The 22,784-nt window shown below is 60.0% G+C and overlaps 1 protein-coding gene across 11 annotated transcripts in view; it reads left to right on the plus strand.

Moving 5' to 3' along the window:
- Positions 1-5,935: 5,935 nt before the first annotated feature.
- The window catches only part of TLE3 (TLE family member 3, transcriptional corepressor), a 30,251-nt gene continuing 13,402 nt past the window's right edge, over positions 5,936-22,784 (plus strand). For 4 of the 11 annotated variants that reach the window (XM_054642256.2, XM_054642258.2, XM_054642257.2 and 1 more), the window contains exons 1-7: positions 5,937-6,176; positions 6,644-6,786; positions 6,907-7,007; positions 7,099-7,162; positions 8,048-8,092; positions 17,225-17,287; positions 17,677-17,751. In XM_054642256.2, coding sequence (XP_054498231.1) covers positions 6,763-6,786; positions 6,907-7,007; positions 7,099-7,162; positions 8,048-8,092; positions 17,225-17,287; positions 17,677-17,751 — 372 coding nt within the window. In that variant the 5' untranslated portion in view covers positions 5,937-6,176; positions 6,644-6,762. Of the gene's footprint in view, positions 6,177-6,643; positions 6,787-6,906; positions 7,008-7,098; positions 7,163-8,047; positions 8,093-17,224; positions 17,288-17,676; positions 17,782-22,784 lie in introns of all 11 variants that reach the window. The other 7 variants (XM_054642253.2, XM_054642255.2, XM_054642254.2 and 4 more) reach the window with 4 other exon arrangements.

Genomic DNA, 22,784 nt, shown 5'->3' on the forward strand with positions numbered 1-22,784 from the left:
TCCCGGTACATCCTGGTACATCCCGGTACATCCCGGTACATCCCGGTATATCCTGGTACATCCCGGTACCTCCCGGTACATCCCGGCACATCCTGGTACATCCCGGTACCTCCCGGTACATCCCGGTGCCATCCCGGTGCCATCCCGGTGCCTCCTGGTACATCCCGGTACATCCCGGCACATCCCGGTACCTCCCCGTACATCCCAGGACATCCCGGTACATCCCGGTGCCTCCCGGTACATCCCGGTGCCTCCTGGTACATCCCGGCACATCCCGGTACCTCCCCGTACATCCCAGGACATCCCGGTACATCCCGGTACATTCCGGTGCCTCCCGGTACATCCCGGTACATCCCGGTGCCTCCCGGTACATTCCGGTGCCTCCCAGTACATCCCGGTACATCCCGGTGCCATCCCGGTGCTTCCCGGTGCCATCCCGGCACATCCCGGCACATCCCGGTACATCCCAGCGCCTCCCGGTGCCCCCACCACCGAGCCCCGGGGCCCGAGGGGCGCGGGGCTGAGCCCTCTCTGCCAGGGGCGCTGGAAAACCTCAGTGCCGAGAGCAGAGACAGCCCAGCTCCCCGCAAATCCAAATATCCAAATATCCGAAAATCCAAATATCCAGATATCCAAATAACCAAATATCCAAATAACCAAATAACCAAATAACCAAATATCCAAATATCCAAATAAATATCCAAATAAATATCCAAATAACCAAATATCCAAATAACCAAATATCCAAATAAATATCCAAATAACCAAATATCCAAATAACCAAATAACCAAATATCCAAATAAATATCCAAATCTCCGGGCTCGCAGGCTGCCGAGCGCCGCGCTGCCTCCCCGCTCCGAAATCCCTGTTTAGATAAACTTGAAAGCTGAAGGGAATTTGGCAGGCAGGGTCCTGCCCTGCGCGGAGGGCAGATAATGTCACCTGCAGTGTAAACACACGCCGGTGACCGGGGCTGGCACCGCCTTGTCAGCGATAAAGTCACCTCTGGGGCGGCTCCCGTCACGCCGGGCTGCGCCTCGGGGAGGAGGGGACACCAGGGGACACCAGGGACACACGTGGGTGCGGCTGGGAGCGGTGTCGGTGCGCACACGTGTGCGCGCCCGGGCACCACCTCGGGCCCCGCCGCCTTCTCCCGCAGCGAACCCGCATCGCCCCGGGAGCTGCGGCCCCTTCCAGAGCCGCGGGGACATCCCGGGGGTCCTGTGGGACGGGGACATCTTGGGGGTCCTGTGGGACGGGGACATTCTGGGGGTCCTGTGAGACAGGGACGTCTCAGGGGTCCCGTGGGACAGGGACGGTTTGGGGGTCCCATGTCACAGGGACATTCCGGGGATCCTGTGGCATGGGGACATCTTGGGGGTCCTGTGGGACAGGGACATTTTGGGGCTCCTGTGGGACGGGGACATTCTGGAGGTCCTGTGGGACAGGGACATTCTGGGGGTCCTGTGAGACAGGGACATTTCGGGGCTCCTGTGGGACAGGGACATTTCGGGGGTCCTGTGGGACAGGGACATTCTGGGGGTCCTGTGAGACAGGGACATTTCGGGGCTCCTGTGGGACAGGGACATTTCGGGGGTCCTGTGGGACAGGGACATTTCGGGGGTCCTGTGGCACAGGGACATTCCAGGGATCCCGTGACATGGGGACATTCCAGGGATCCCGTGACATGGGGACATTTCAGGGATCCCGTGGGACAGGGACATTTTGGGGCTCCTGTGGCACGGGGACATTCTGAGGGTCCTGTGGCACAGAGACATCTTGGAGGTCCCATGTCACAGGGACATTTTGGGGCTCCTGTGGCACGGGGACATTTCAGGGACATTCCGGGGGTCCTGTGGGACACGGACATTTTGGGGGTCCCGTGGGACAGGGACATTTCGGGGCTCCTGTCCTGACCCGTGTCCCGGGGGTGGCCGTGGCTGTGCAGATGTTTGGACCCTTCCCGAAGTCCCTGCCCTCATCCTGAGGGATTCTCCCTCCCTTGTGTCCCTCCCGGGGTTTGGGGGGCCGTGGACACCCCCGGGGTGGCAGTGGCAGGAGGATGGGCACAGAGGCTGATCCCGCAGAGGGGTTTCGGGAAGGGGAAGGGGAAGGGGAAGGAAGGGCAGCTCGGGCGGTTTCCCCGAAAGGCTGCAGGGGACAGGACGGCGTCACCGAGTGTCACAACAGCCCCTGCCCGAGGCTTCTCCCCGGATGTGCAGAGGGAACATCTCCAGCTTCCTTTCCCGGCTGTGCCACCTCACAGGGCACCAGGAACGCGACAGAGCCACCCTTGCAGCTGTGACATCCCCACATGGTCCCCAAAAGCCCCAATCCTCTGCTCTCCATGGCGACACCATCCCATGGGGAGCTGCTCATGGGATGGTGACACCGAGCGCCACTCGAAGCCTTCATCCTCATCCTCATCCCCACCTGGAGGGGGCTCCATCCTCGGGACGGGAGGGACACCATGTCCCCACTGATGTCCCCACTGATGTCCCCACTGGGAGAGGACACAGCAGCCTCTCCCTCTGAGGCTGCTCCCAGGATCCTTCAGAAGAAGAGAAGCCAACTCGGAAAAAGAAAAATAAATTCTGGGAAAAGATCACGGGTTTCTAATTGGGATGTGCAAATATCAATTTAGGCAGACCTTAAATCAATATGAACCAGAACGTTTCCTTTCACCCCTAATCGTTCTTTTGGTTTTTTTCTTTCCCCCAACCAGGTGAGTTTTAATAAGCTAAAATAAAACATCTCCTCTTTCAGTGCAGCCCCAGCATGAGGAATATCAATTAACAGAGCCATCCTCGGCCCTTGGAGTTCACCACAACAGCGCTGGAGCTGCGGCTCGATGGGAATGGGAAGAAAATTACAACCTTTTCAGGGAAACCATTAAGTAAAAATCAGAATTTGTCCATAAGTACCACAGGGGGAGGGGCGCAGCCCAGCTAATGGCTTCTATTTTGAGCAATAAAGTGAATTTTCAGCGCAAAATCGCTGCTTTCTGTTCCTCTCCCAGTGGCCTCGCGTCCCCTGAGTCTGGGCCCGGAAAGTCCCTGGGACAGAGAGTCTGGCTCAGCCCCACCACGGGAATCACCCCCTTTTCCACATTTGCCAGCTCAGTGGGCACAGAGTGAGGACTGGGCAGAATCCTTGAAGCCTGCAGTTGTTTGGAAGGGACCTCAAAGCCCATCCAGTGCCACACCTGCCATGGCAGGGACACCTCCCGCTGTCCCAGGTTCCAGCCTGGCCTTGGGCACTGCCAGGGATGCAGGGCAGCCACAGCTGCTCTGGGAATGCCATCCCAGCCAGGAATTCCCAATTCCCAATGTCCCACCCATCCCTGCCCTCTGGCACTGGGAGCCATTCCCTGTGTCCTGTCCCTGCCTCCCTTGTCCCCAGTCCCTCTCCAGCTCTCCTGGAGCCCCTTCAGGCCCTGAGCTCTGCCTGGATCCTTCCCTTCTCCAGGGGAACATTCCCAGCTCTCCCAGCCTGGCTCCAGAGGGGCTCCAGCCCTGGAGCAGCGCCGGGGCCTCCTCAGGAATTGCTCCCTCGGATGCTGGGATCCAGTGGGGTCTCACCTGGGGGCAGAGGGGACAATCCCCCCTTTCCTGCCGGGAATGAGCTGGGAGAAGGGCAGAGTGCTGAGGAAGGGCAGTGTGTCCCATCCCGGGCCTGTCCAAGGGGAGGATTCCAGGTGCTGATCCCTTTCTTTTGGGATCTCCTGGGAGTGATGGCTCTGTGTGACACCAGGAGCTCGGCCATGCCCCTCCACTAAACCCCTGTCACCCTGGGTCCCCTCGGAGAGGGCACTTTGCAGGGGGAATAAGGACCACAAAGGTTTCCAGGCTTGCTCCTTGCCATTAATTTTTGTTTTTTCTCCAGCACCAGCGTTTCCAGGAGCTGCTCCTGCTCCGAGTGCTTCGTGGAGCTGTGCTCCCACATTATCCCAGCCCTCAGCATCTGCCTGACGGGGGGGCCTTGCTCCACAACTGGGGTCCCAATGGGTCACTCGAGGGACACCAGTGGACATCCCAATGGACACTCAATGTCCATCCTGAGGGGTGCTCTAATGGACACCCCAAGGTCCATTCTGATGGGTATTCCAATGGACACCCCAAGGGATGGACACCCCAATGGACACCCCAATGTCCATCCTGATGGGGGCTCTACTGGATACCCCAAGAGATGGACAGCCCAATAGACACCCCAATATCCATCCCAATGGGTGCTCTACTGGATACCCCAAGAGACAGACACCCCAAAGTCCATCCCGATGGATGCCCCATTGGATACCCCAAGGGATGGACACCCCAAAGTCCATCCCAATGAATTCTCCATTGGATACCCCAAGGGATGGACACCCCAATGGACACCCAATGCCCATCACAATGAACACCCCATTGGATACCCCAAGGGATGGACACCCCAACGGACACCCAATGTCCACCCTGATGGGTGTTCCTGTGGATACCCCAATGGATCCCCCAACATCACCCCGATATACCCCGTGCACTGCAGGGGATTCACAAAGAGCCCCTGCCCGGACAGAGGAAAAAGCCCCCAAAAAAGCCGAAAAGCGGCAAAATGAGGGAATTGGGAAGAGCTGGGAATGGCGGAGGAGGCGGGAAGGTTGCGGGGGCAGCAGCACCGAGGTGACTCCGCTCCGCTCTCGATCCTCTCCGCGTTTTGCGGCGCTCCGGCCGAGCCCCACGTGGGGCAGGGGCGTGGCCCGGCGGCGGCAGCCAATGAGCAGCGCCGGGCGCTGACAGCGCTCGTCACGTCAACAACCGGAACGCGCCCAATTAGCGGCGGGCGGGGAGTGGGGGGGGGCCGGGGCACCCCCGTCCCGCGCCCAGGGGTCAGCGGGGCGCCCGCACCCCCGCGCCGGGGAGCGAGGAGCGGGGCGGCGTTTCGGGGCGCTTTGCCCGTTGCTGTTTGTTATTTAAGCGGCGGCGTTTCATTCTTGTCGAGAGAGCGGCGAGGCGCGGCGTTGCCGCAGAGATCGCGGCGGTGCCGCGGCCCGCCCGGCTCGGCGGTGACAGATTGTTTGAGCTGGAGGAAGCGCCGGCCCGGGCTAATTACGCCGCCATGGCGGGCGGGCGGCGGGCGGGGGCTGCGCGCCGGCGGCCCCGCGTGGCTTTGATTGACAGCGCCGCTCCCCCGGGCCAATAGCGTTGGAGCGGCGGCCCGCTCCGCGCCGTGATTGGCGGAGCCGCGCTGAGCGGCGCGCGGCCCCACGTGGGGCGGAGGCTCCGTCTGACGCGCGGGCGAGCGGCCATTTTGTGCGCTGGGCCGGGCCCGGCCCGCCCGTGGGACCGCCGGTGCTGCGGCCCCGCTCCCCCCGGCCCGCCGGGACCGGGGCTGCTCCCGCTCCGCTGCGGCGGGCGTGGATTCCCCCCCGGAGGCGCAGCCGGGTGTCCCGCGGGCGCGGCGGGAGGGTCTGACGTTAACGCCATTACCCGTGTTCCTCGTTAAAGCCCCTCAGGCGTGAGGGGAGGCGCGGAGGGGGAGCAGCGCGGCCCTCACGACACATCAAAGGGGCCGCGCGGCCGCCGGGGGAGGCTGGGCGGCCTTGCCGCCGCCCGCCGGTGGGGGGAACTCGTACCGAGCGCTTTCCCGGTGCGGAGCGGAGGCGCTCCGCTGCCAAAGCGCCCGTGTTTGTTTTACCGCCCGAACCGGGCCGCCGGAGCGGGGTTACGGCAGCGCCGGGCCCGAGTCACGGCCGGGCCGGGGGGCGCGGGGCGGGGCGGGGCCTGCGCGGGGCGGGGCCCGCGGTGGGCGTGGCTGGCGGCCGCCCCTCCGTCAGACACAAGCTGCCATTGTGACGTTACGCCAGCGCCGCCCAATCAGCACCCGCCGGCGGCGGCCCCACGTGGGCGCGGCGCTCTCCGATTGGCTATCGGCGGCGAGGCCGCCCGGGTTTTGTCCCCCGCCCGCCGCCCCGCTCCGCCCGGGCGCTGTGGCGGCACCGCGTGCTCGGGCGCCGCTGCCCCGCTCCGCGCCCGCTCCGCGATGGCTCCCGGAGTTACGGCGATCCCGGCTGGACGCAGCTGAACGGCCGCCCCCGGGCGGGGGACCCGCTCGCACCTCGCATGTCCGCGGCGCCCGGGAAGTCGGATGTGTACGGCCTTCCTCCCCCTCCTCCTCTCCTCCATGGCCGTCGTGCTCCGGCGTTAGTTCCTGGCTTTGCTTCCCCTTCTCCCGGCCGCAGGAATACCGCGGGACCCTCCTCCCGCCGCCGCGTTGTTGTTGTTGTCGCTGTGGCTTTTTGATCTATTTTTTTTTTCTTTTTTTTTTTTTTTCGGGGAGGGGGGGGGATTGATTTTTCGCCTTTTTTTTTTTTTTTTTTTATTTTCCGCCAGCGAGTGCCGGAAGGAGGGGGGGGGGTGAGGAAGCGGAGGCCCGCGGAGCGCGGCGGCCGGGGGGGTCGGCACCTGGCCCCGGCGCTGCTGCGGGGCTGGGCTCGGCTCCGCGGGCGCCTCCCCGGCGGTGCGGGGCCGGGCCGGGCTGGGGGGGGGGAACGTGCGGGGGGGAACCGGCCGGGCCCGCTCCCCCCCCCCCCCCCCCCCCCCCCCACCACCCCCTCCGCCCTCCCTCCTCCGCCCCCCGCACGGACTTTCCTCTCGTCCCTTTGTTCAGTTCTCGGCCTCTCCGGGAGCGCTCCGAGGCCGGCGGGCAGCAGCGGCAGCTCCGCACGTCGCGATCGCCGTAGCGAGGCTCGGCGCGGCTGCTCCCAGTGACCGCGCCCCAGCCCGGCCATGTACCCCCAGGGCCGGCACCCGGTGAGTCCCGGTACCCCCCGCCGCCCCCCCACCCCCCCGCTCCCCTCCCTCCGGCTGCCCCCCCCCTCCCCGGTAACCCCCCCCCGCCTCCCCGGTAACCCCCGCGGCCGCTTCCCGCAGGCTCCGCACCAGCCGGGCCAACCGGGCTTCAAATTCACCGTGGCCGAGTCCTGCGACCGGATCAAGGACGAGTTCCAGTTCCTGCAGGCCCAGTACCACAGGTGAGCCCGGGGGGACCCCCGGCCGCCCCCCCCCTGCCCCGAGCCCCCCCGGTTCCGCGGGGTCTCACCGTGCGCTCTCACCCCCCCCCAGCCTCAAAGTGGAGTATGACAAGCTGGCGAACGAGAAGACCGAAATGCAGCGCCATTACGTTATGGTGAGAGACTTTAATCAGATTTCGGATCAGCCTGCAAATGTCATTAGCTGCGAGCCTGCGAACGGGGGGGACCGGGGGACCACCCCCGGTACGGGCACCGCCTGCCCGGGGACCCCCGTGCCGGGGGGGCGGCGGTGCGGGGCGCTCCGAGCCCCGGCCGGCTGGAAGCGCCATCCCAAGTTTCCTGTTAACCCCTTTGGAGCGGGCCCGTGGCCGCGGGGGGGTCGGGGGGGGGCTGGAGCGGCGACCCCGAGCTCTGGGGGGGGATCCCCGGTGCTGCTGCGGGTCCCCCCCGTGCTTGCTCCGAGGCCACCCGGGAGCCATCGCAGCTCCTCCTCCCGCCCCCCCTCCCGTTCATCCTTCCCGAGGGAAATGGGCACTTTTGTTGCCACAAAACGCTCTTTTTAAAGCTAAATTAGCATGGCGGGGCCCCGGGTGGGCTCGTTGGGGGTTCTGGTGGGTTCGGCCGGGCCCTGCGCCCCCTTTCCCGGCCGCTGCCCTGGTCCCTGGGGGGAACAATCACCCCCCCCCCCGGTGAGAAGCTGGGTTTTTGGCCAGACTCCGGGCTGTACCTGTTCTGCCAGGGCTGAGCAGACGCCTGTCACCCAGCTCTGCGCCTCTTTGTTTTTCTAAGTAGCTTAGGAGGAGAAAACAGGAGTCAAAAGGAGTGTCCCCTCGTTAAGTGCCTGCCAGTTAAACCCATAAACATCTGCTTATTATAAGGTGTAATTTCCTTGGCTACCCGTGCTTTAAGCCCAGTTTTGCCCAGGATGCTTTTTGGTAATGACCTTATGCAAATGCCTTCTGTGAATTGAATTCAAATTCTCCTTGGCTCTCGTGTTTAATTGAATTTATTTCTTTTTTTTTTCCCCTCTCCTTCCCCAGTACTACGAAATGTCGTACGGTTTGAATATTGAAATGCACAAACAGGTGAGTAATTTCGAGGGGGGAAGTTGTGATTGATTGATCTCCTGTTGCCCTTTTCCTCCACCTGAGGTAAAATCGGCCCTGATTGCACTAAATAGGGAATAAGTGCTGGAGGCAGGGATGTGACTCCAGGTGGGATCCCGTGGCCCGGCTGTTAAATCGGCAGCCGCAGGTTGATGGCACTCGGTGGGGTTATTTGTCGATATTCACGGGGAATTTCGGTTTTAGGCAGAGTGTTTATGCAAAGAGGTGAGAACAGCCTCGCCTCCCGTGCTGGGAGGTCAATACCTGGAATAGCGCGTTCCCAAGGCTTGGAAAACACTGATAGGGGCTGCGCTGGCCTCTGCTCGTGTTGTGGGTACGGCAGGGCTGTTTGTAAGGTCATCCCCTGCTCCCGGCCCTGCCGGAGCGTGAGACCGAGCCGGGAATTATCTCCAGAGCTCACCGTGTGTTGCTCAATGGCACGGAGTTGTCTTTGCATCTGGGAAGTGAAGCAATGTTTGGGGCTGGTTGGGGTTTTGGTTTTGTTGGTTGGTTTTTTGTTTTTTTTTTTCCCTCCCTCCCCTCCCTTCCAGTCTTCTCTAATGTGTAACTTGCCTGAAGGAAAAAATAGAGAAGGCCCCAGCAGAATGTGGTGTGCTACCTTGATAAGATTATCGGTAAAGAGCCTAAAGGCTGCGCACATGATGGTAAAACTTAAAGGAATAAAGTTATTATTGAGATTAGACCTGATTATTTGTGCTGCTGCTGCTTACTGGTTTTAGAAGGAGTTCTAATTAAGAACTTAGGGCAGATAGAAGTTGACATCAACTTTGCCGCTCGCAAATCAGCCCCATTCAACTCCAAAGTGGTTTGGCTTAATAGCGGCATCGCCCTCCTCCTCCTCCTCCTCCTCCTCCTCCTCGGAGGCTCGCAGGGCGCTGATGAGATGCAAAGCAGCGTCTCTGAATGCGCCTCTCTCTTCCTCCCCTCGCCTTGCTGCGCCGTAGTCACGGGGCAGCGAAAATAATTCCTGCTTAGTCTTCAGTTTTTTATAAATATCTCCTTCCACGCAGATAATCCCCACTGCCCGCTCGGGGGCCGCTGCCCGGCCCCGGGGTCCTTGTGTGGGGGCTGTGGGGACCCCCGAGCTCGAGGGAGCTCGGCCAGCTTTGAGCTGGGGTGCTCGGGAACGCCCCAAAATTCGGGATTGGGGGTAGGCCCAGCCTCCTGCGAGGAGGGCATGGCTCTGGTGCGGCCAGAGGGACACGGAGCCCTCAGCAACGCCCAGGGGACTTTGGGGTCGCCTGGAGGGACCCCAGCCCAGGCTCTTGGGGCAGAGGAGACCTCTGCCCACCCTCCTCCTACCTGGGTGCTGGACGGCTCTGCTCAGTGCTGGGAGATGCTGGGTTGGTTCCCTCGCTGGGAGATGCTGGAATGACACCCCAGGATGCCCGGTTGGTTCCCTCACCAGGAGATACTGGGTTGGTTCCCTCGGTGGGAGATGCTGGAACGATGGCCTGGGATGCTAGGGGACATGCTGGGATGACACCCCAGGATGCTGGCTTGGTTCTGTCACTGGGAGATGCTGGAATGATGGCCTGGGAGATGCTGGGTTGGTTCCCTCATGAGGAGATGCTGGAATGATGGCCTGGGAGATGCTGGGTTGGTTCCCTCATGAGGAGATGCTGGAAGGACACTCTGGGATGCTGTGTCGGTTCCCTTGCTGGGAGATGCTGGAATGATGGCCTGGGAGATGCTGGAATGATGGCCTAGGAGATGCTGGGTTGGTTCCCTTGCTGGGAGATGCTGGAATGGCACTCTGGGATGCTGGCTTGGTTCTCTTGCTGGGAGATGCTGGAATGATGGCCTGGGAGATGCTGGAATGGCACTCTGGGATGCTGGCTTGGTTCTCTCTCTGGGAGATGCTGGAATGGCACTCTGGGATGCTGGGTTGGTTCCCTCACGAGGAGATGTTGGAATGGCACTCTGGGATGCTGGCTCGGTTCCCTCGCTGGGAGATGCCATTCCCAAGACGTTCCCCAGTGTTTTCCCCCGGTCCGTGGGTGCATCCCGAGGTTTGGCGGCGCTGGGAGGTGTGGATGGAGCATCCCCTGTGCCGTGTGCCGCGGGGGTCTGGGGGCTGGCCCCGGAGCCGCAGCGTTCCCGGTTCGGCTCGGTCCCCGCCTGTCCTGGCCGTTCCCGGTGCCGGCAGCCCAGGAGGCCCGGCACGGTCGCCTCCTCGCTGGGAGCCGTGCGAGCGATTCCCGCAGCATCCCGTGCCCGCCCGGGCGCTTCCCGCTGCCGGGAACCGGGGGAAGCCGGAGCCGTCTCCTCCTCTAATTGACAGGCAGCGCGGAGCAAACAAACAAAGCAGCCCGGGCTGCTGCTTCCAGGCGAAAATGGGGCGAGCGGGGAGCGCCGGACCGCAGCGGGAGCCCGGGGAGGGCTTTTCCCCCCTCTCCGGGGCCGCAGCATCCCCTGAAAGGCATGGCTGGCGCAGCATCCCCCCGGCAGGCAGGCAGGCAGGCATCCCGCAAGGCATCCCGCTAATTGCGGCGTGGTCCTGCCGGCATCTGGCTGAGGGTGGCTGGTCCTGAACAAACAAGTTTATCAGCTGACCTGTTTAGCGGTTGACTTGTGTTTATCTGCACACAATCAAGTAGACTGAAGTGCTTGAATTATTCATGCAGTGTCCTGCCCTCCAGACTTGACTGCTTGTGATTACATCTGCTCCAGACAAACATTGATGGATACTTCATCTTTAAGCAAAAGGGGATTGTCTGTCTGTGGGCTTATATAACAGATTATCTCTTCCACGCTGAATATTAAGTGTGTGCATATGTGGCTGCGTGTGGGGTTGGGGTTTTTTTTTTTTTTTTGCCTTCCCCCCCCCCTCTTTCTTCTCATTTTGTTTCTCGTTAGGAAAAAAATGGAGTTTCATAAACAACTCCATATGCAAGGAAATATTTAGGAAGTGATTCCCCAGTCGGTTGCAGTGAATTGCTCCTTACATCAGTCTTCCTGCTGAACTCCACTCCTTCCCCGGGCTCAGCTCTCCTAAACCCGGCTCCAATCAGGAGTTTTCTTTTGAAACCCCGACAAAACTTTTTTTCCCTTTTTTTCTTTTTTTCTTTTTTTTTTTTTTTCGGTCGGGTTAATTGATTTTTCCAAAAGAAACTTCCCTTCCCCTGTCGGCCGTGCATTGTTTCTGTGCAGATCTCCGTGGATAATCGCCGAGGGCAATAACCATTCCAAAAGGAAAACTCATTTTGCGTGGGGAAACGGGACACCTCGGAGGACAGAACCTTTGTGCTGCCTTTGATTCCTTGTTATGGCTGAGAACGCTCCACAGAAGCACTTCTTGTTTCCCTGCCTAATGCTTGGAACAAGCCTAAAGCCCCCAACACTTCCAGGGGAGAGAGGCAGCTTTTTGTATGTGTGTTTCTAGAATATTCTAGGAACACAATATCCTTTCTGTCGTGCTCGTTAGCAAGGAGTGCCAGGTAATAATTTGCTAAATACTTCAGAAGCCGAGTAATTTGTGAGCTGTGCTCTCAGCACTCCCAAGGCAGAAGGGAATTCTGTCTTCCCTGGCTGAGTTTTGGGGGCTCCTGGCTGAATTCTGGGGGCTCCTGGCTGAGTTTTGGGGGTCCCTGCGAGCTTTACCCCATTGCTGGTGGTAATTCCCTAATGAGGGGCTGTGTCCTGCCCCTCCACACCCCCGCCCTGAATTTAATTCTCATCAGCCAGGCTCTCCACTTTGCTAATAACGATAGCAGCCACAAATAGCTTTCAACATGCCATTGACAGCCCGCTTGGAGAGAGCACTTGAAATAGTGGTAGACAGCTGAAAGTACCCATAATTGTGCGCCCGAGTGAGAACCACACTGCTCAAGGGCCTGATTTTCATGTGCTTAAAGAGACAATATCCTGGTTTCAACAAATGCTGCTGGTGCTTCACGCCTCGTGTGATTTACTCCTCCTCCTGCCGGGGGAGGAGGGTTTGGGGGGTCTGCAGGGGGCTGTGGGGCGCAGAGCCTTCGCAGAATCACCACGGGGTGTTTGCCGTGCGGTGGAGATGAGGAGAAGGTCGGGGCTCTGCCGGGGGGGCTGTGGGGTGGTGCTGGTGCTGTGCTCCCGCAGCCCCTGCAGGGCTTTGGGGTGCCCTGTGGGTGTAGGGATGGGTTTGTTATTCCCCAGGGGATGGTTGCATTCTCCAGGCTGCCAGAGCTCCAGCAGCGTTGGGACAAATCTCTGGGCACAGGGTGGGATTGGTGGGGTGTCTGTGCAGGGCCTTGGGTAATGCTGGTGCTCCCTCCCACCTCTGGAGATTCCTGGATTTGAGGATATAAGTATGTTATAGATGTTTTGGGGTGTTTTGCAGTGTTCTGTGTTCAGCACCCACCCCTGGAGATTCCTGGATTTGAGGATATATAAGTAGGGATGTTTTGGGGTGTTTTGCAGTGTTCTGTGTTCAGCACCCACCTCTGGAGATTTCCTTATTTGAGGATATATGTATGTTATATATATTTTGGGGTGTTTTGCAGTGTTCTGTGTTCAGCAAGCACCCACCTCTGGAGATTCCTGGATTTGAGGATATAAGTATGTTACATATGTTTGGGGTGTTTTGCAGTGTTCTGTGTTCAGCACCTCCCCATCCTTCATCCCACAGCATAAACCCAGCAGCAAGGGCAGGCTGGACGTGGGGCTGGTGTGGCCCAAAATCTGTCCTGGGGCTCCACCTGCCCTGGCCTGCTGGGATTCCCTTCCCCATGGAGAACATTTTCCATTTCGTGTAGAGGTTGAGGTCTGTGTGATGTGTGCAGGGTGTTTTGGGGTGTTCTCTGCAGGTTTGGGGTTTTTTGGGATGCTGAGCAATGCCCGTGGGGCTGTTTCCTGCAGGCAGCTCCATCCTCCCAGGAGCAGGGAGCCCAGGAGGGATCTGTGTCCTGCCCTGTGCCATGGGGGGGGATGCTGGGATGTGTCTGGGGGGGTCACCCGGCTCTGGCACATCCCTGCAGCTCCCATTTGCCTCCTGGGCATCCCAAGCTGAGACAATTTGGCACCAGGAGCGTCCCCAGTGCCCAGAGCCCTGTCTGGGGTGTCCCCCCTGAGCCTGGATCCAGCCTGGAGCTCTGCACTTCCATCTTTTGGGTCAGTTTTAAGGCTGCTCTGCCTCTGCCATGACTGACATCCCGGGGGGGTTATTTTTACATTCCCTCTGCCCCATCCAGGTGTAGGGATGGCAGTGCAGGAGCTGCAGGGCAGAGCCAGCCCCAGCTATTTAACACCGAGCTGCCACCTCTCCGAGGCAGTGCCAGCAGCAGCTCCCCGTGTCCCCAAGTGCTTGGGATGCTGCTGGTGGCTCTGGCCATTTTGAGAGCAGGTGACAGGAGCCCCAGCCGGGGCCAAGTGGGCCCGGGGTGATTTATCACCGGTGCAGATGTTTTCTCTGGTTTCGCTGAAACCCCACGCCGGGAGGCTCCGGGCAGGGAGCGGGGCAGATTCCTGGCAGGGGCACACAGCGAGGGGGGATTAGCTGGGATTTCAGCTTCTCCCGACTCCTTGCCCTTTTTAACAGCCAGGAGGTGTTTGGGAGCCTCTCCCCGCGCCCCCGCCGGGCGTTTGATCCGCCCTGGTCCAGGGAGGATGCAGGGCAGCGGAAGGGGATGCGGAGCTGGGATTGCCATGGCAACCCGCGGTGGGAACGGAGGCTTTCCTTGGCAGGAGCGGCTCGAGGTGGGGCTCAGGGGCTCTGGGCAAGGTGAGGGATGAGCCCTGTGAAGGGGAAGGTGTCGGGCAGGGAGCCCTCCCCCTGTTCCCGGCGTTCCAGAGAATCCCCTTCACTCCCAGTTAAAGTTTTAATGGGGACAACTGGAGTTTAATGTGCCGGGGAATGGGAAAAGGGAAAGTGAGCAAATATTTAAAGACCATTGAATCTCGTGTTCACAGGAAACCTCACGGTTGTAAACACAATATTTTGGACATCCAATATCTCTGTGCTGGGTCCCACGTGGGAAGCCTCTTTCTGTGTGGAATGGGGAGTTTGGCTTCGCATCTCGCTTGGAAATTTTGCATTTCAAGGTGGAAGCATCACGTGTGCTGCTGGTCAGGGCTGTCTGGGGAAAACCCAGCTCCTTCCCTTCCTGCTCCATGGAATCAGCCTGGCTGGATGCTGTGTTTCTCCAGGGTGCAGCCGAGGGAGGCTGGCTGGTGTTCTCCCCTCAAATGTGGATCAGATTTGTTCTAGAACCCGGGAGCTGCCAGGGCAGAGCTCCTGGAGCAGCGGCTGTGCTCGCTGCATCCCAATCCAAGGGCTGGAGCTGGAGGAATAAATCTTTAATGTAGCTGCAGCTAAATATAATCTGATCAAAGTGCCAGTGCCAAAGAGCCTGGAAGGAGCTTTTCCCATGGCAGGGCACGGCGGTGGCACCGCGGGGGCTGGTGGCACTCGCGGTGCCAGCCTGGCTGCTCCAGCCACGGCGCCAGGGCTGGGTTGGGTTTGGCACCTGGAGCTTCCAGCCCGGCTGTTGTGGGAGTGTTGGGTGCTGAAAACCCTGTGCTGGCCAGAGCCTGGGGCTGGGGACAGGGGTCACCATGGCAAAGTGTCCCTGCAGTGATGGGACACAGGGAGTGGCTTCCCCCTGCCGAGGGCAGGGACAGGTGGGGGATACTGGCAAGGGATCCTTCCCTAAAAGGGGGCTGGGACACTGGTGCCTGTGACTGCCCCATTCCTGGAAGAGTCCAAAGCCAGGTTGGAGCAACCTGGGCTCCTAGAAGGTGCAGGGAGTGGAACTGGATGAGCTTTAAAATCCCTTCTGACCAAACTGTTCCAGGAGTCCATGATCCCCGGCTGCCTGCTGGATCCGTGCATCCTCACGCCCGGGGCCATGATGATCCCAGTGACTTGGTGGCTGTGGCCAGGGTACCTGAGTCCAAGCTGTGGTCACTTCCAGCCGTCCCTGCCTTGGCACGGTGTGCCAGCACGTTCCCTGCCTCTGGAATTGCTAAGAAAAGCATCAGGTGTAACCCAATCACCGGGAGTGCTTCTGGAGAACAGGATGGCCAGGAGTGTTCCTGTGGCTTTGCAGCCCATGGGGAGCTCTGTGGGGACCCCTGGGAGCAGGACCCAGAGCTCTGGGCTCTGTGGGGCTGTTCCCTCCATGGGGGTGACTCCAGGCTGGGGCAGGTCAGGGCTTTCCCAGTGTCTCCTTGCTCATGGTGCCACTGGAAATGTTGATGGTGCTTGTTGGGTTGTTTGTGTAGCAGGAGCAGCGTATCGCAGCCATCCCCAGCAAGGGCTGGGTGTCCCCTTTGGGGTTTCTCCCCCAAATCAGGATATTTAGGGATCCTCCTTGGGGTGCTTGAGAGCAGGTGGAGCTGAGGGCTCCTTTGGTTTGGCTGGGCTAAAAACCCAGCGGTGCTGTAGGAGCTGTTGCAGGGAGCTGAGCCGTGGGGTCAGCAGGGTGAGGCTTTGGGGTGATGTGGGGAGCAGGAGGTGCCTGTGGCTGTCCTGGGAAGCGGCTCCCTGCCAGCAGGAGGCCGGAGCTCTCCCGGGTAATCACTTGTGCTGTTGATAAGGAGCTGCCGGGGCTGGCGGAAGGAATTTCGGGGCGTTTGATTCCCTGCCAGCGCTCGGCCCCGGCCATTGTTGTGGCGCTGCATCCTCGCGGCCGCTCCGCCGTGTTTGACTTGGAGCTGGAGCTGTTTTCACAGCTGCCTCGGCCAGGAGCAGCCTGGGTTAACCCCTGGGAGCCAGGACACGGCCGTCCTGCTGGGAGCATCCCTGGAGAGGGACACAGGCAACCTGCTGGGAGCATCCCTGGAGAGGGACACGGGCATCCCTGGAGAGGGACACGGGCATCCCTGGAGAGGGACACGGGCATCCCTGGAGAGGGACACGGGCATCCTGCTGGGAGCATCCCTGGAGAGGGACACGGGCATCCCACCAGGAGCACACCTGGAGAGGGACACGGCTGTCCTGGTGGGAACATCCCTGGAGAGGGACATGGGACACGGCCATCCCACCAGGAGCATCCCTGAGAGGGACACTGCCATCCCACCTGGAGCACACCTGGATGCTGTTCCCTTGCACAGCGCTAATTCCTAAGGAAAGCATCAGGTGTACCCCAATCTCCAGGAGTGTTTCTGGGGAACAGCATGGCCAGAAGTGTTCCTGTGGCTTTGCAGCCCACGGGGAGCTCTGTGGGGACCCCTGGGAGCAGGACCCGGAGCTCTGGGCTCTGTGGGGCTGTTCCCTCCATACTGGGGCAGGTCAGGGTTTTCCCGGTGTCTCCTTGCTCATGGTGGTGCTGGGAATGTTGATGGTGCTTGTTGGGTTGTTTGTGTAGCAGGAGCAGCGTGTCCCAGCCATCCCCAGAAGGGCTGGGTGTCCCCTTTGGGGTTTCTGCCCCAGTAGAGCTCCCCCAGGGTGCAGCTGGCAGGTGTTGGTGCATCCAGGCTGTTCCAGGGCGGGATGTGAGGCTGGCAAAGGGAATCCCACCTGTAGACAGGGAGCAGAGCAGAACCCCCAGCCCTGGTGGGGACTCAGCTCCCTGCACGGGGCAGGTAGCCTTGCCAAGGAGTGTTTTGGGGAAATCAAACCCTCACTGCAGCCTTGGCAGCAGGAGGAGACAGAAGGGCCACCAAACCCTGGATTTCCTGGGATGCAGCAGCTGCTCCCAGGATGGGCCTGGCTGTTTGCTCAGAGCCAGGGCAGTCCAGGCTGGTGTGACTCTGCCAGGACACTCACCCTGTGCTGGGAGGGGCATGGAAGAGTCCCAGGGAAGCAGGGAAGTGTCTCTGGGCTGGGGAGCTTGAGAGGGCTCCCAGTGCCTCTGCTGGGAAGGGACAGGGAGAGGGGACTTTGGAAAGGGACAGGGAGAGGGGACTGGGAGGGGACTTCGGGAAGGGACAGGGAGAGGGGACAGAGAGGGGACTTTGGGAAGGGACAGGGAGAGGGGACAGAGAAGGGATTTTGGGAGGGGATTTTGGGACGGGACAGGGAGGGCATCTGTGGCAGGGGACAGAGAGGGGATTTTGGGAGGGGACGGGCAGGGGACACAGCTCTGCTGCCAGGAAGCCTCGTGCCACCCGTGGGAGGCTGCTGCCGGGTGCTGACTGCTGCTGCTTTTCCTTCTTCCCTTTTTTCAGACAGAAATTGCTAAAAGACTGAACACGATTTTAGCCCAGATCATGCCTTTTCTGTCACAAGAGGTAAGGACTTTTTCCACACCTTCTTTGAGGGGGTGCAGCCTCTCCCAGGGGTTTCCCCTCCCTCGCAGGCAGTGCTGGGCCCCTGGGTGGGGGCTGGATGTGAGAAATGGGATTTAAATCCTGCCTGAATGCTGGAGGACCCTTGGGATGGGCAGAGCTGGGCCCTGCAGGGGCTCTGCTCAGCTTGGGGGGCTGCACTGAGCCCAAAAGGCTGCGAGGGGCTTCCCCTTTTCCCCAAGGAGCTGGGAGGTGCCCCCGGGCTGCTGCACACAAAATAGGGCAAAAAATAGGGAAAAACGGGCAAAACAGGGCCCAAAAAGCAGGGGGAGCCATGGCTGGTGGGGTCCTGCACCTGGGCTGTGGCTGACCCAGGCCCTGTGTCCCTGCAGCACCAACAGCAGGTGGCCCAGGCTGTTGAACGTGCCAAGCAAGTGACAATGACGGAGTTGAATGCTATCATCGGGGTACGTGGACTTCCCAATCTGCCTCTCACCGTGTGTATTCCCCTTTTATTCCTATCATTTACCATATCCAGAGGCAACCCTGCGCTCAGGAGGGCACTCAGGGCGGCTCCCAGGCCCCAGACATCCCAAAACCCCAAAAGTGCCCCAGTCCCACAGCTCCTGGCTGTCCCAAAACCCCAAAACTGCTCCAGTCCCACAGCTCCTGGCTGTTCCAAAACCCCAAAACTGCCCCAATCTGGCCCCCATCAGGACAGGGCTGGGAGCTGCTGCCTCCCTGGCAGCTCCAGGATTCCAGTGGGGTGTTCCTGTTCCTGGGGGGATTTGGGACGGGAGCCTCCCCAGCCCCTGAGGCCAGGCTTGTCTCTGCCGGGCTGTTGGTGTGGAATGTGCTGTGCCATTGACCCTTTCCCCACACAGATTGAGGGGTTCTGATTGAAAATTAACAATTCTAATCATTTCTGTGGTTGCTGTCACTGCCTCGGTCCTGCAGCAAACCCCGGGACATCGGAATTCCCAATCCACATCCTGGGCAGCTGGCTCCAGTGCACCTCTGGCTTTGTTTCCCAGAAAATACTCATTTATAACTGTTTCTATTTTTTAATAGCTATTTACACTTTGTAGGCTTCAAGGATCTCTTATGATTCTGTGTCTAACTTGCTCTTCCATCCGTTTTCCTGTATTTTATGGGTGTCACCCGCTGTGGAATCGTGCTCTGGGCTCCTGCAGTTTTTGGGGATGAGGAAGCAGCTGGATCCCTCGTGGTGTGGGAAGTGCCCCAGGAATGGGAGCTGAGTTTTGGGGTGACACTGCACCCTCCTGCTGCTCCTCACCCGTTCGGGGTGGGCTGGGGATGGAGCAGGAGCTGCTGGAAGTGGCAGATATTGGAATTCAATTAAGGTGGATGAGGAGGCCCGTGACCCCCATTCCCTGGATAATTGCTTCCCTGGGCCACAGCAAGGCCCTGCTGTCATTAGCAGCCAGCCCAGCCCTTTAATCACCTCCCTGATGAGGAATCACAGGCATCTCCCCTGGGCTGGCCCAGCAGGGAGGGACACGCTGCTGCCCAGTGATCCCACAGCCTCCCATGGCTTGTCCAGAGATGGGGAGTGGGTTTAGGTGCTGGGTCCGTGCTCCTGCACCTGCTCCAGAGCTTCCCAGAGCAGAAAACCCAGAGGATTTTGCCTTTTTTCCTCCCCTCTGTGCAGGGAATGGTTGGTTGCTGTAGGCTTGCTGCTGGCAGGAGGGGATGGTGGCTCCATGGCTTTCAGAGATGGTTCCGGGCTCATCCCAGAGCATGGCACTGGTTTGGGTGCAGGATTTGTGCCCACAAAGACACAAAATCCACAGGATTTGGTTTTTTTTCCCTCCCCTCTGTGCATGGAGTGGTTTGTTATTATAGGGTTGCTGCTGGCAGGAGGGGATGGTTACTCCATGGCCTTCCATGGCTTGAGGGGATGGTGGTTCCTTGGCCTCCCATGGTTTTTGGAGATGGTTCCGGGCTCCTCCTGGAGCATGGGGCTGGTTTGGGTGGCAGCTCCAGCCCGAGTCCCCCAAATGCAGAGGGTTTGGTGTTTTGCCCTGCCCTCAGCAGGTTGTTTCTGTCTTTCCCTGGCTTGGTTTGCTCAGCACTGGGCTGTCCTGGTGTCCCTGGGCTCCAGCCCTGGGTGGCCCCTCTGTCCCCAGCCTGCCCCAACACCCCGGTGCAGATGCTGCAACACCCAAACTCCCCCCAAAATGGTGCAAAGCTCCTTTTTTGCCCCTTTTGAGGTCAAGATCTGTTAATTTTATGCATCTGGGCCATTGTCTCGCAGCTCCTGCGCTCGAGGCTGGGCTGAAATGGAGCCTTGATTTGGTTGTAGCCCTGGAAATGATTAAACCCCGTCACTAAATTTAACGCCGGCGCTGAACTGAAGTGCTGAACCATTAAATCGGGAACAAAGGCATGGAGCGTGATGGACATAATCCAATTAAAGCCACTCCACCAGCAGACACTCCCTGCCAGCCTTCCTCCCAAATTTGGAACCTCTTCCCATGCCCCCATGTCTGTGTGACACGGCTGGGGAGCTCCCTGGGCGCTGCCCCGGGCTGGGTGTGCAGGGATTGTTACCTGGGATTGTCATCTGGGATTGTCATCCCTCCCCAGCCCCTGTTTCCTGGGACACTGGGGACACCACTCCCTGCCGGGCTCCTGCTGCACAGGAGGAGCCCAAACTGCTGCTGGAATCCAGCTGGAGCCCCAGGGCAGCATCCTGAGGGATCTGATTGTGGATGGGCTCAGTCACTCCACCATCCTGGAATGCTGCTCCAAAGCCTTGTCCTTGTGTGTGTCACTTGTCCAGCAGGAGCTCAGTGCCTGGGCAGGGGGATCTGGGCTTCCCAAAGAGCCTCCCCATCCCTGGAATGCTGCAGGAAACCCTCACCCTGTGGTGCTGTTGGAACTCAGCATTTCCAGGGTTGGGATAAGGGATGGGAAGGGAGGGATGGGCCCTTTCCAGCAGGGGACACTGGGGGTGAGCAGGACCTCGGTGCCACCCAGTGCCAGGTGGGCTGTGTGCCCCTCCTGGGAGCCTCCAGGACGGTGTTCCTGAGGGATGTGCAAGAGGGATTGTGCACTGGGAACTCTGCAGCACCACCCTGGGCTGAGCCCCAGGCTCCCTGGCTCCTCATCCTGCTCTCCTTGCCACGGGAATGGCCTGCCTGGGACACGGATGGAGCTCTGCAGCCCCGCTTGGGGACCTTGGCTACCCCAGGACACAGGGACAAGGCTTCAGGACATCCCACACGGATTCTGCTCTCCACTGCCAGAGGGGAGGAGGCCAAACCCACCTGGAGATGTTGCTGTGGGCCACCAGGGATGCTGTGTCCTGGCCTTGGTCCCACATCCTGTGAGGGGCTGTTCCTCACCGAGCCCATGGATGGATTTACCTGTTGGCAGCCTAAAAGCCAGGAAGAAATCCCAGTTTGTTCTTTGCTGGAGCAGCTCCAGGTGCTGATTCTACTCCCCATGGTGCTGCTGCCTCACTGGTGGTGGGGCTGTGCTGTCCCCTGGGCTGTTCCAGGCTGGGAATTGCCATCCACACCCTGGGAATTGGAGTGCTGCTGTTCTCCCTTTTTTGGGTGGAAAGCTGCTGGGATGAGTTACAGCCTGCAGATGTTTCTGGAAGCTGGAGATTGCCGAGGATAAACCACTGGATCTTGGTGTGTTCCAGGGATGGGATATGGAAATACCAATGGAGAGCTCCCAGGAGAGGAATGTGGGAATGGTTGGAGGCGCTGGAAAAACACCCGGGGCCGTTCTCTGGGATGGTGCTCTGCTACAATGGCCCTGCTTCTCCCTCCAATGGGTGGAAATCCTGTGAAATGGGGATTGGGAAGAGCCCCAGGGATCTGTTCCATTTGCTTGGGTGCCAGAGGATTGATCCTGGCACTGAGGAGCTGCCAAGGGACCGACCTTGTGCCCCGCACCCCCAGCTCTGCTCCGTGCCCTGGTTTGGGGACGCTCTGGAATGTCCATCCTGAGGATGCTTCCCATCCTGCTGGCAGAACCAGCTCCTGCTTCTGGAGGGCTCAGGGATTTGTGGATTTCCTGCAGCAGAGGCCTGGTGGCCTTCTCTGTGTGGCTCCTGCTGCAGCTGGGATATCAGAGCTGCTTCCATGGATCTCCTGTGCCTGGGGCTGCCCTCAGCTCCCACCTGGAATCTTCTTCTGCATGGGGATTTCCCCCTCCATCCCACAGGGATGAGAAGGCAGCTCTGGAAGGGGTGGGTGGCCCAGCCAGGGCCTGCTCCATCTGCTGTGTCCATGGAGTGGGACAGGACGTCACCTTCTGCTGCCCAGAATGGGTCCTTCCATCAGGAGTGGGCCGGGGCTGTTCCCCCAAAACCTGGCCTTGATGTGGGGATACTTCTCATGGAATCATGGAATGGTTTGGGGTTAAAGCCCACCCAGTGCCACCCCTGCCATGGCAGGGACACCTTCTGCTGTCCCAGGCTGCTCCAACCCTGTCCAGCCTGGCCTGGGGCACTGGCAGGGATCCAGGGGCACCTGGGTGCACCTCCTGCAGCTCTGGACAAGATGTGCTGGAAATTTCCGTGATGGAACTGTTGGGAGCATGGGCAGAGCCCTCCATCCCCAGGGCTGTGGTTTTGGGGAGCCCTCCATCCCCAGGGCTGTGGTTTTGGGGAGCCCTCCATCCCCAGGGCTGTTGTTTTGGGGAGCCCTCCATTCCCAGGGCTGTTTTTGGTGTTCCTGGGGGTGTCCATTGGGTGGCCCCTGTGCCAGCAGGTCCTGCTGTCCATCCCTGCCCCTCAGAGTCCCCCGTGACAAATCCTGATCCAGGCTGGCTGTGGGGACCTGGGGGAGCTCTGCTGCAGCCCAGGTGTCCCCCCATTCGTTCCAGGTGTCCCCAGCCCATGATTCCCGTTGTGCTCAGATGCCCAAATGCGATTTCCCTGGGATGCTGCTGCAGGGGCTGTGGGTGCAGGCAGGAGGGTCCCAGGCAGCAGCTCCAGCTCCAGGACCCTCCTGGCTGCACCAGGGCAGTGGCTCCTGGGATTTCAGCTGGTTTTCTTCCAAGGTTGTGTTTGAAGCAGGGAATGTGTCTGGTTTTCCCCGTGTCTGGTTTTCCCTTCTCTCCCCAGAGCCGCAGTTCAGCTTTTTCCAGCTCAGCTGGAGCGGGCAGTGGATGAATCTCCATGGCTGGGGGAGTGCTGGCATGGCTGGGATTCACTCCCAAAAAACCCTGGGGGCCCTGTGCCATTCTGGCTGGGCTGGAGCTCCAGGGAATCTGGGGGGTTATGTCCAACCCCACGGTGGGAATGGAGGATCCCTGCAGGATGTGTGTGGTTTCAGAAGGGGCTGAGAGCAGCAGGATCCTGGGATGGGACCAGGAAAGTGATGTGGAATTTTCCTCCCGCCATGAAGCACCTGGAAGCTGCTCCTGACCCAATGAGCAGAACTTCCCTGTGCTGAGCTGGCTGGGAGGCTCCTGGGTGCTGGAATTTTCTCCCTTTGACTGGTTCAGCTGCTGCCCT

Source organism: Agelaius phoeniceus, chromosome 13 (assembly GCF_051311805.1).
Source record: "Agelaius phoeniceus isolate bAgePho1 chromosome 13, bAgePho1.hap1, whole genome shotgun sequence".
NCBI lineage: Eukaryota > Metazoa > Chordata > Aves > Passeriformes > Icteridae > Agelaius > Agelaius phoeniceus.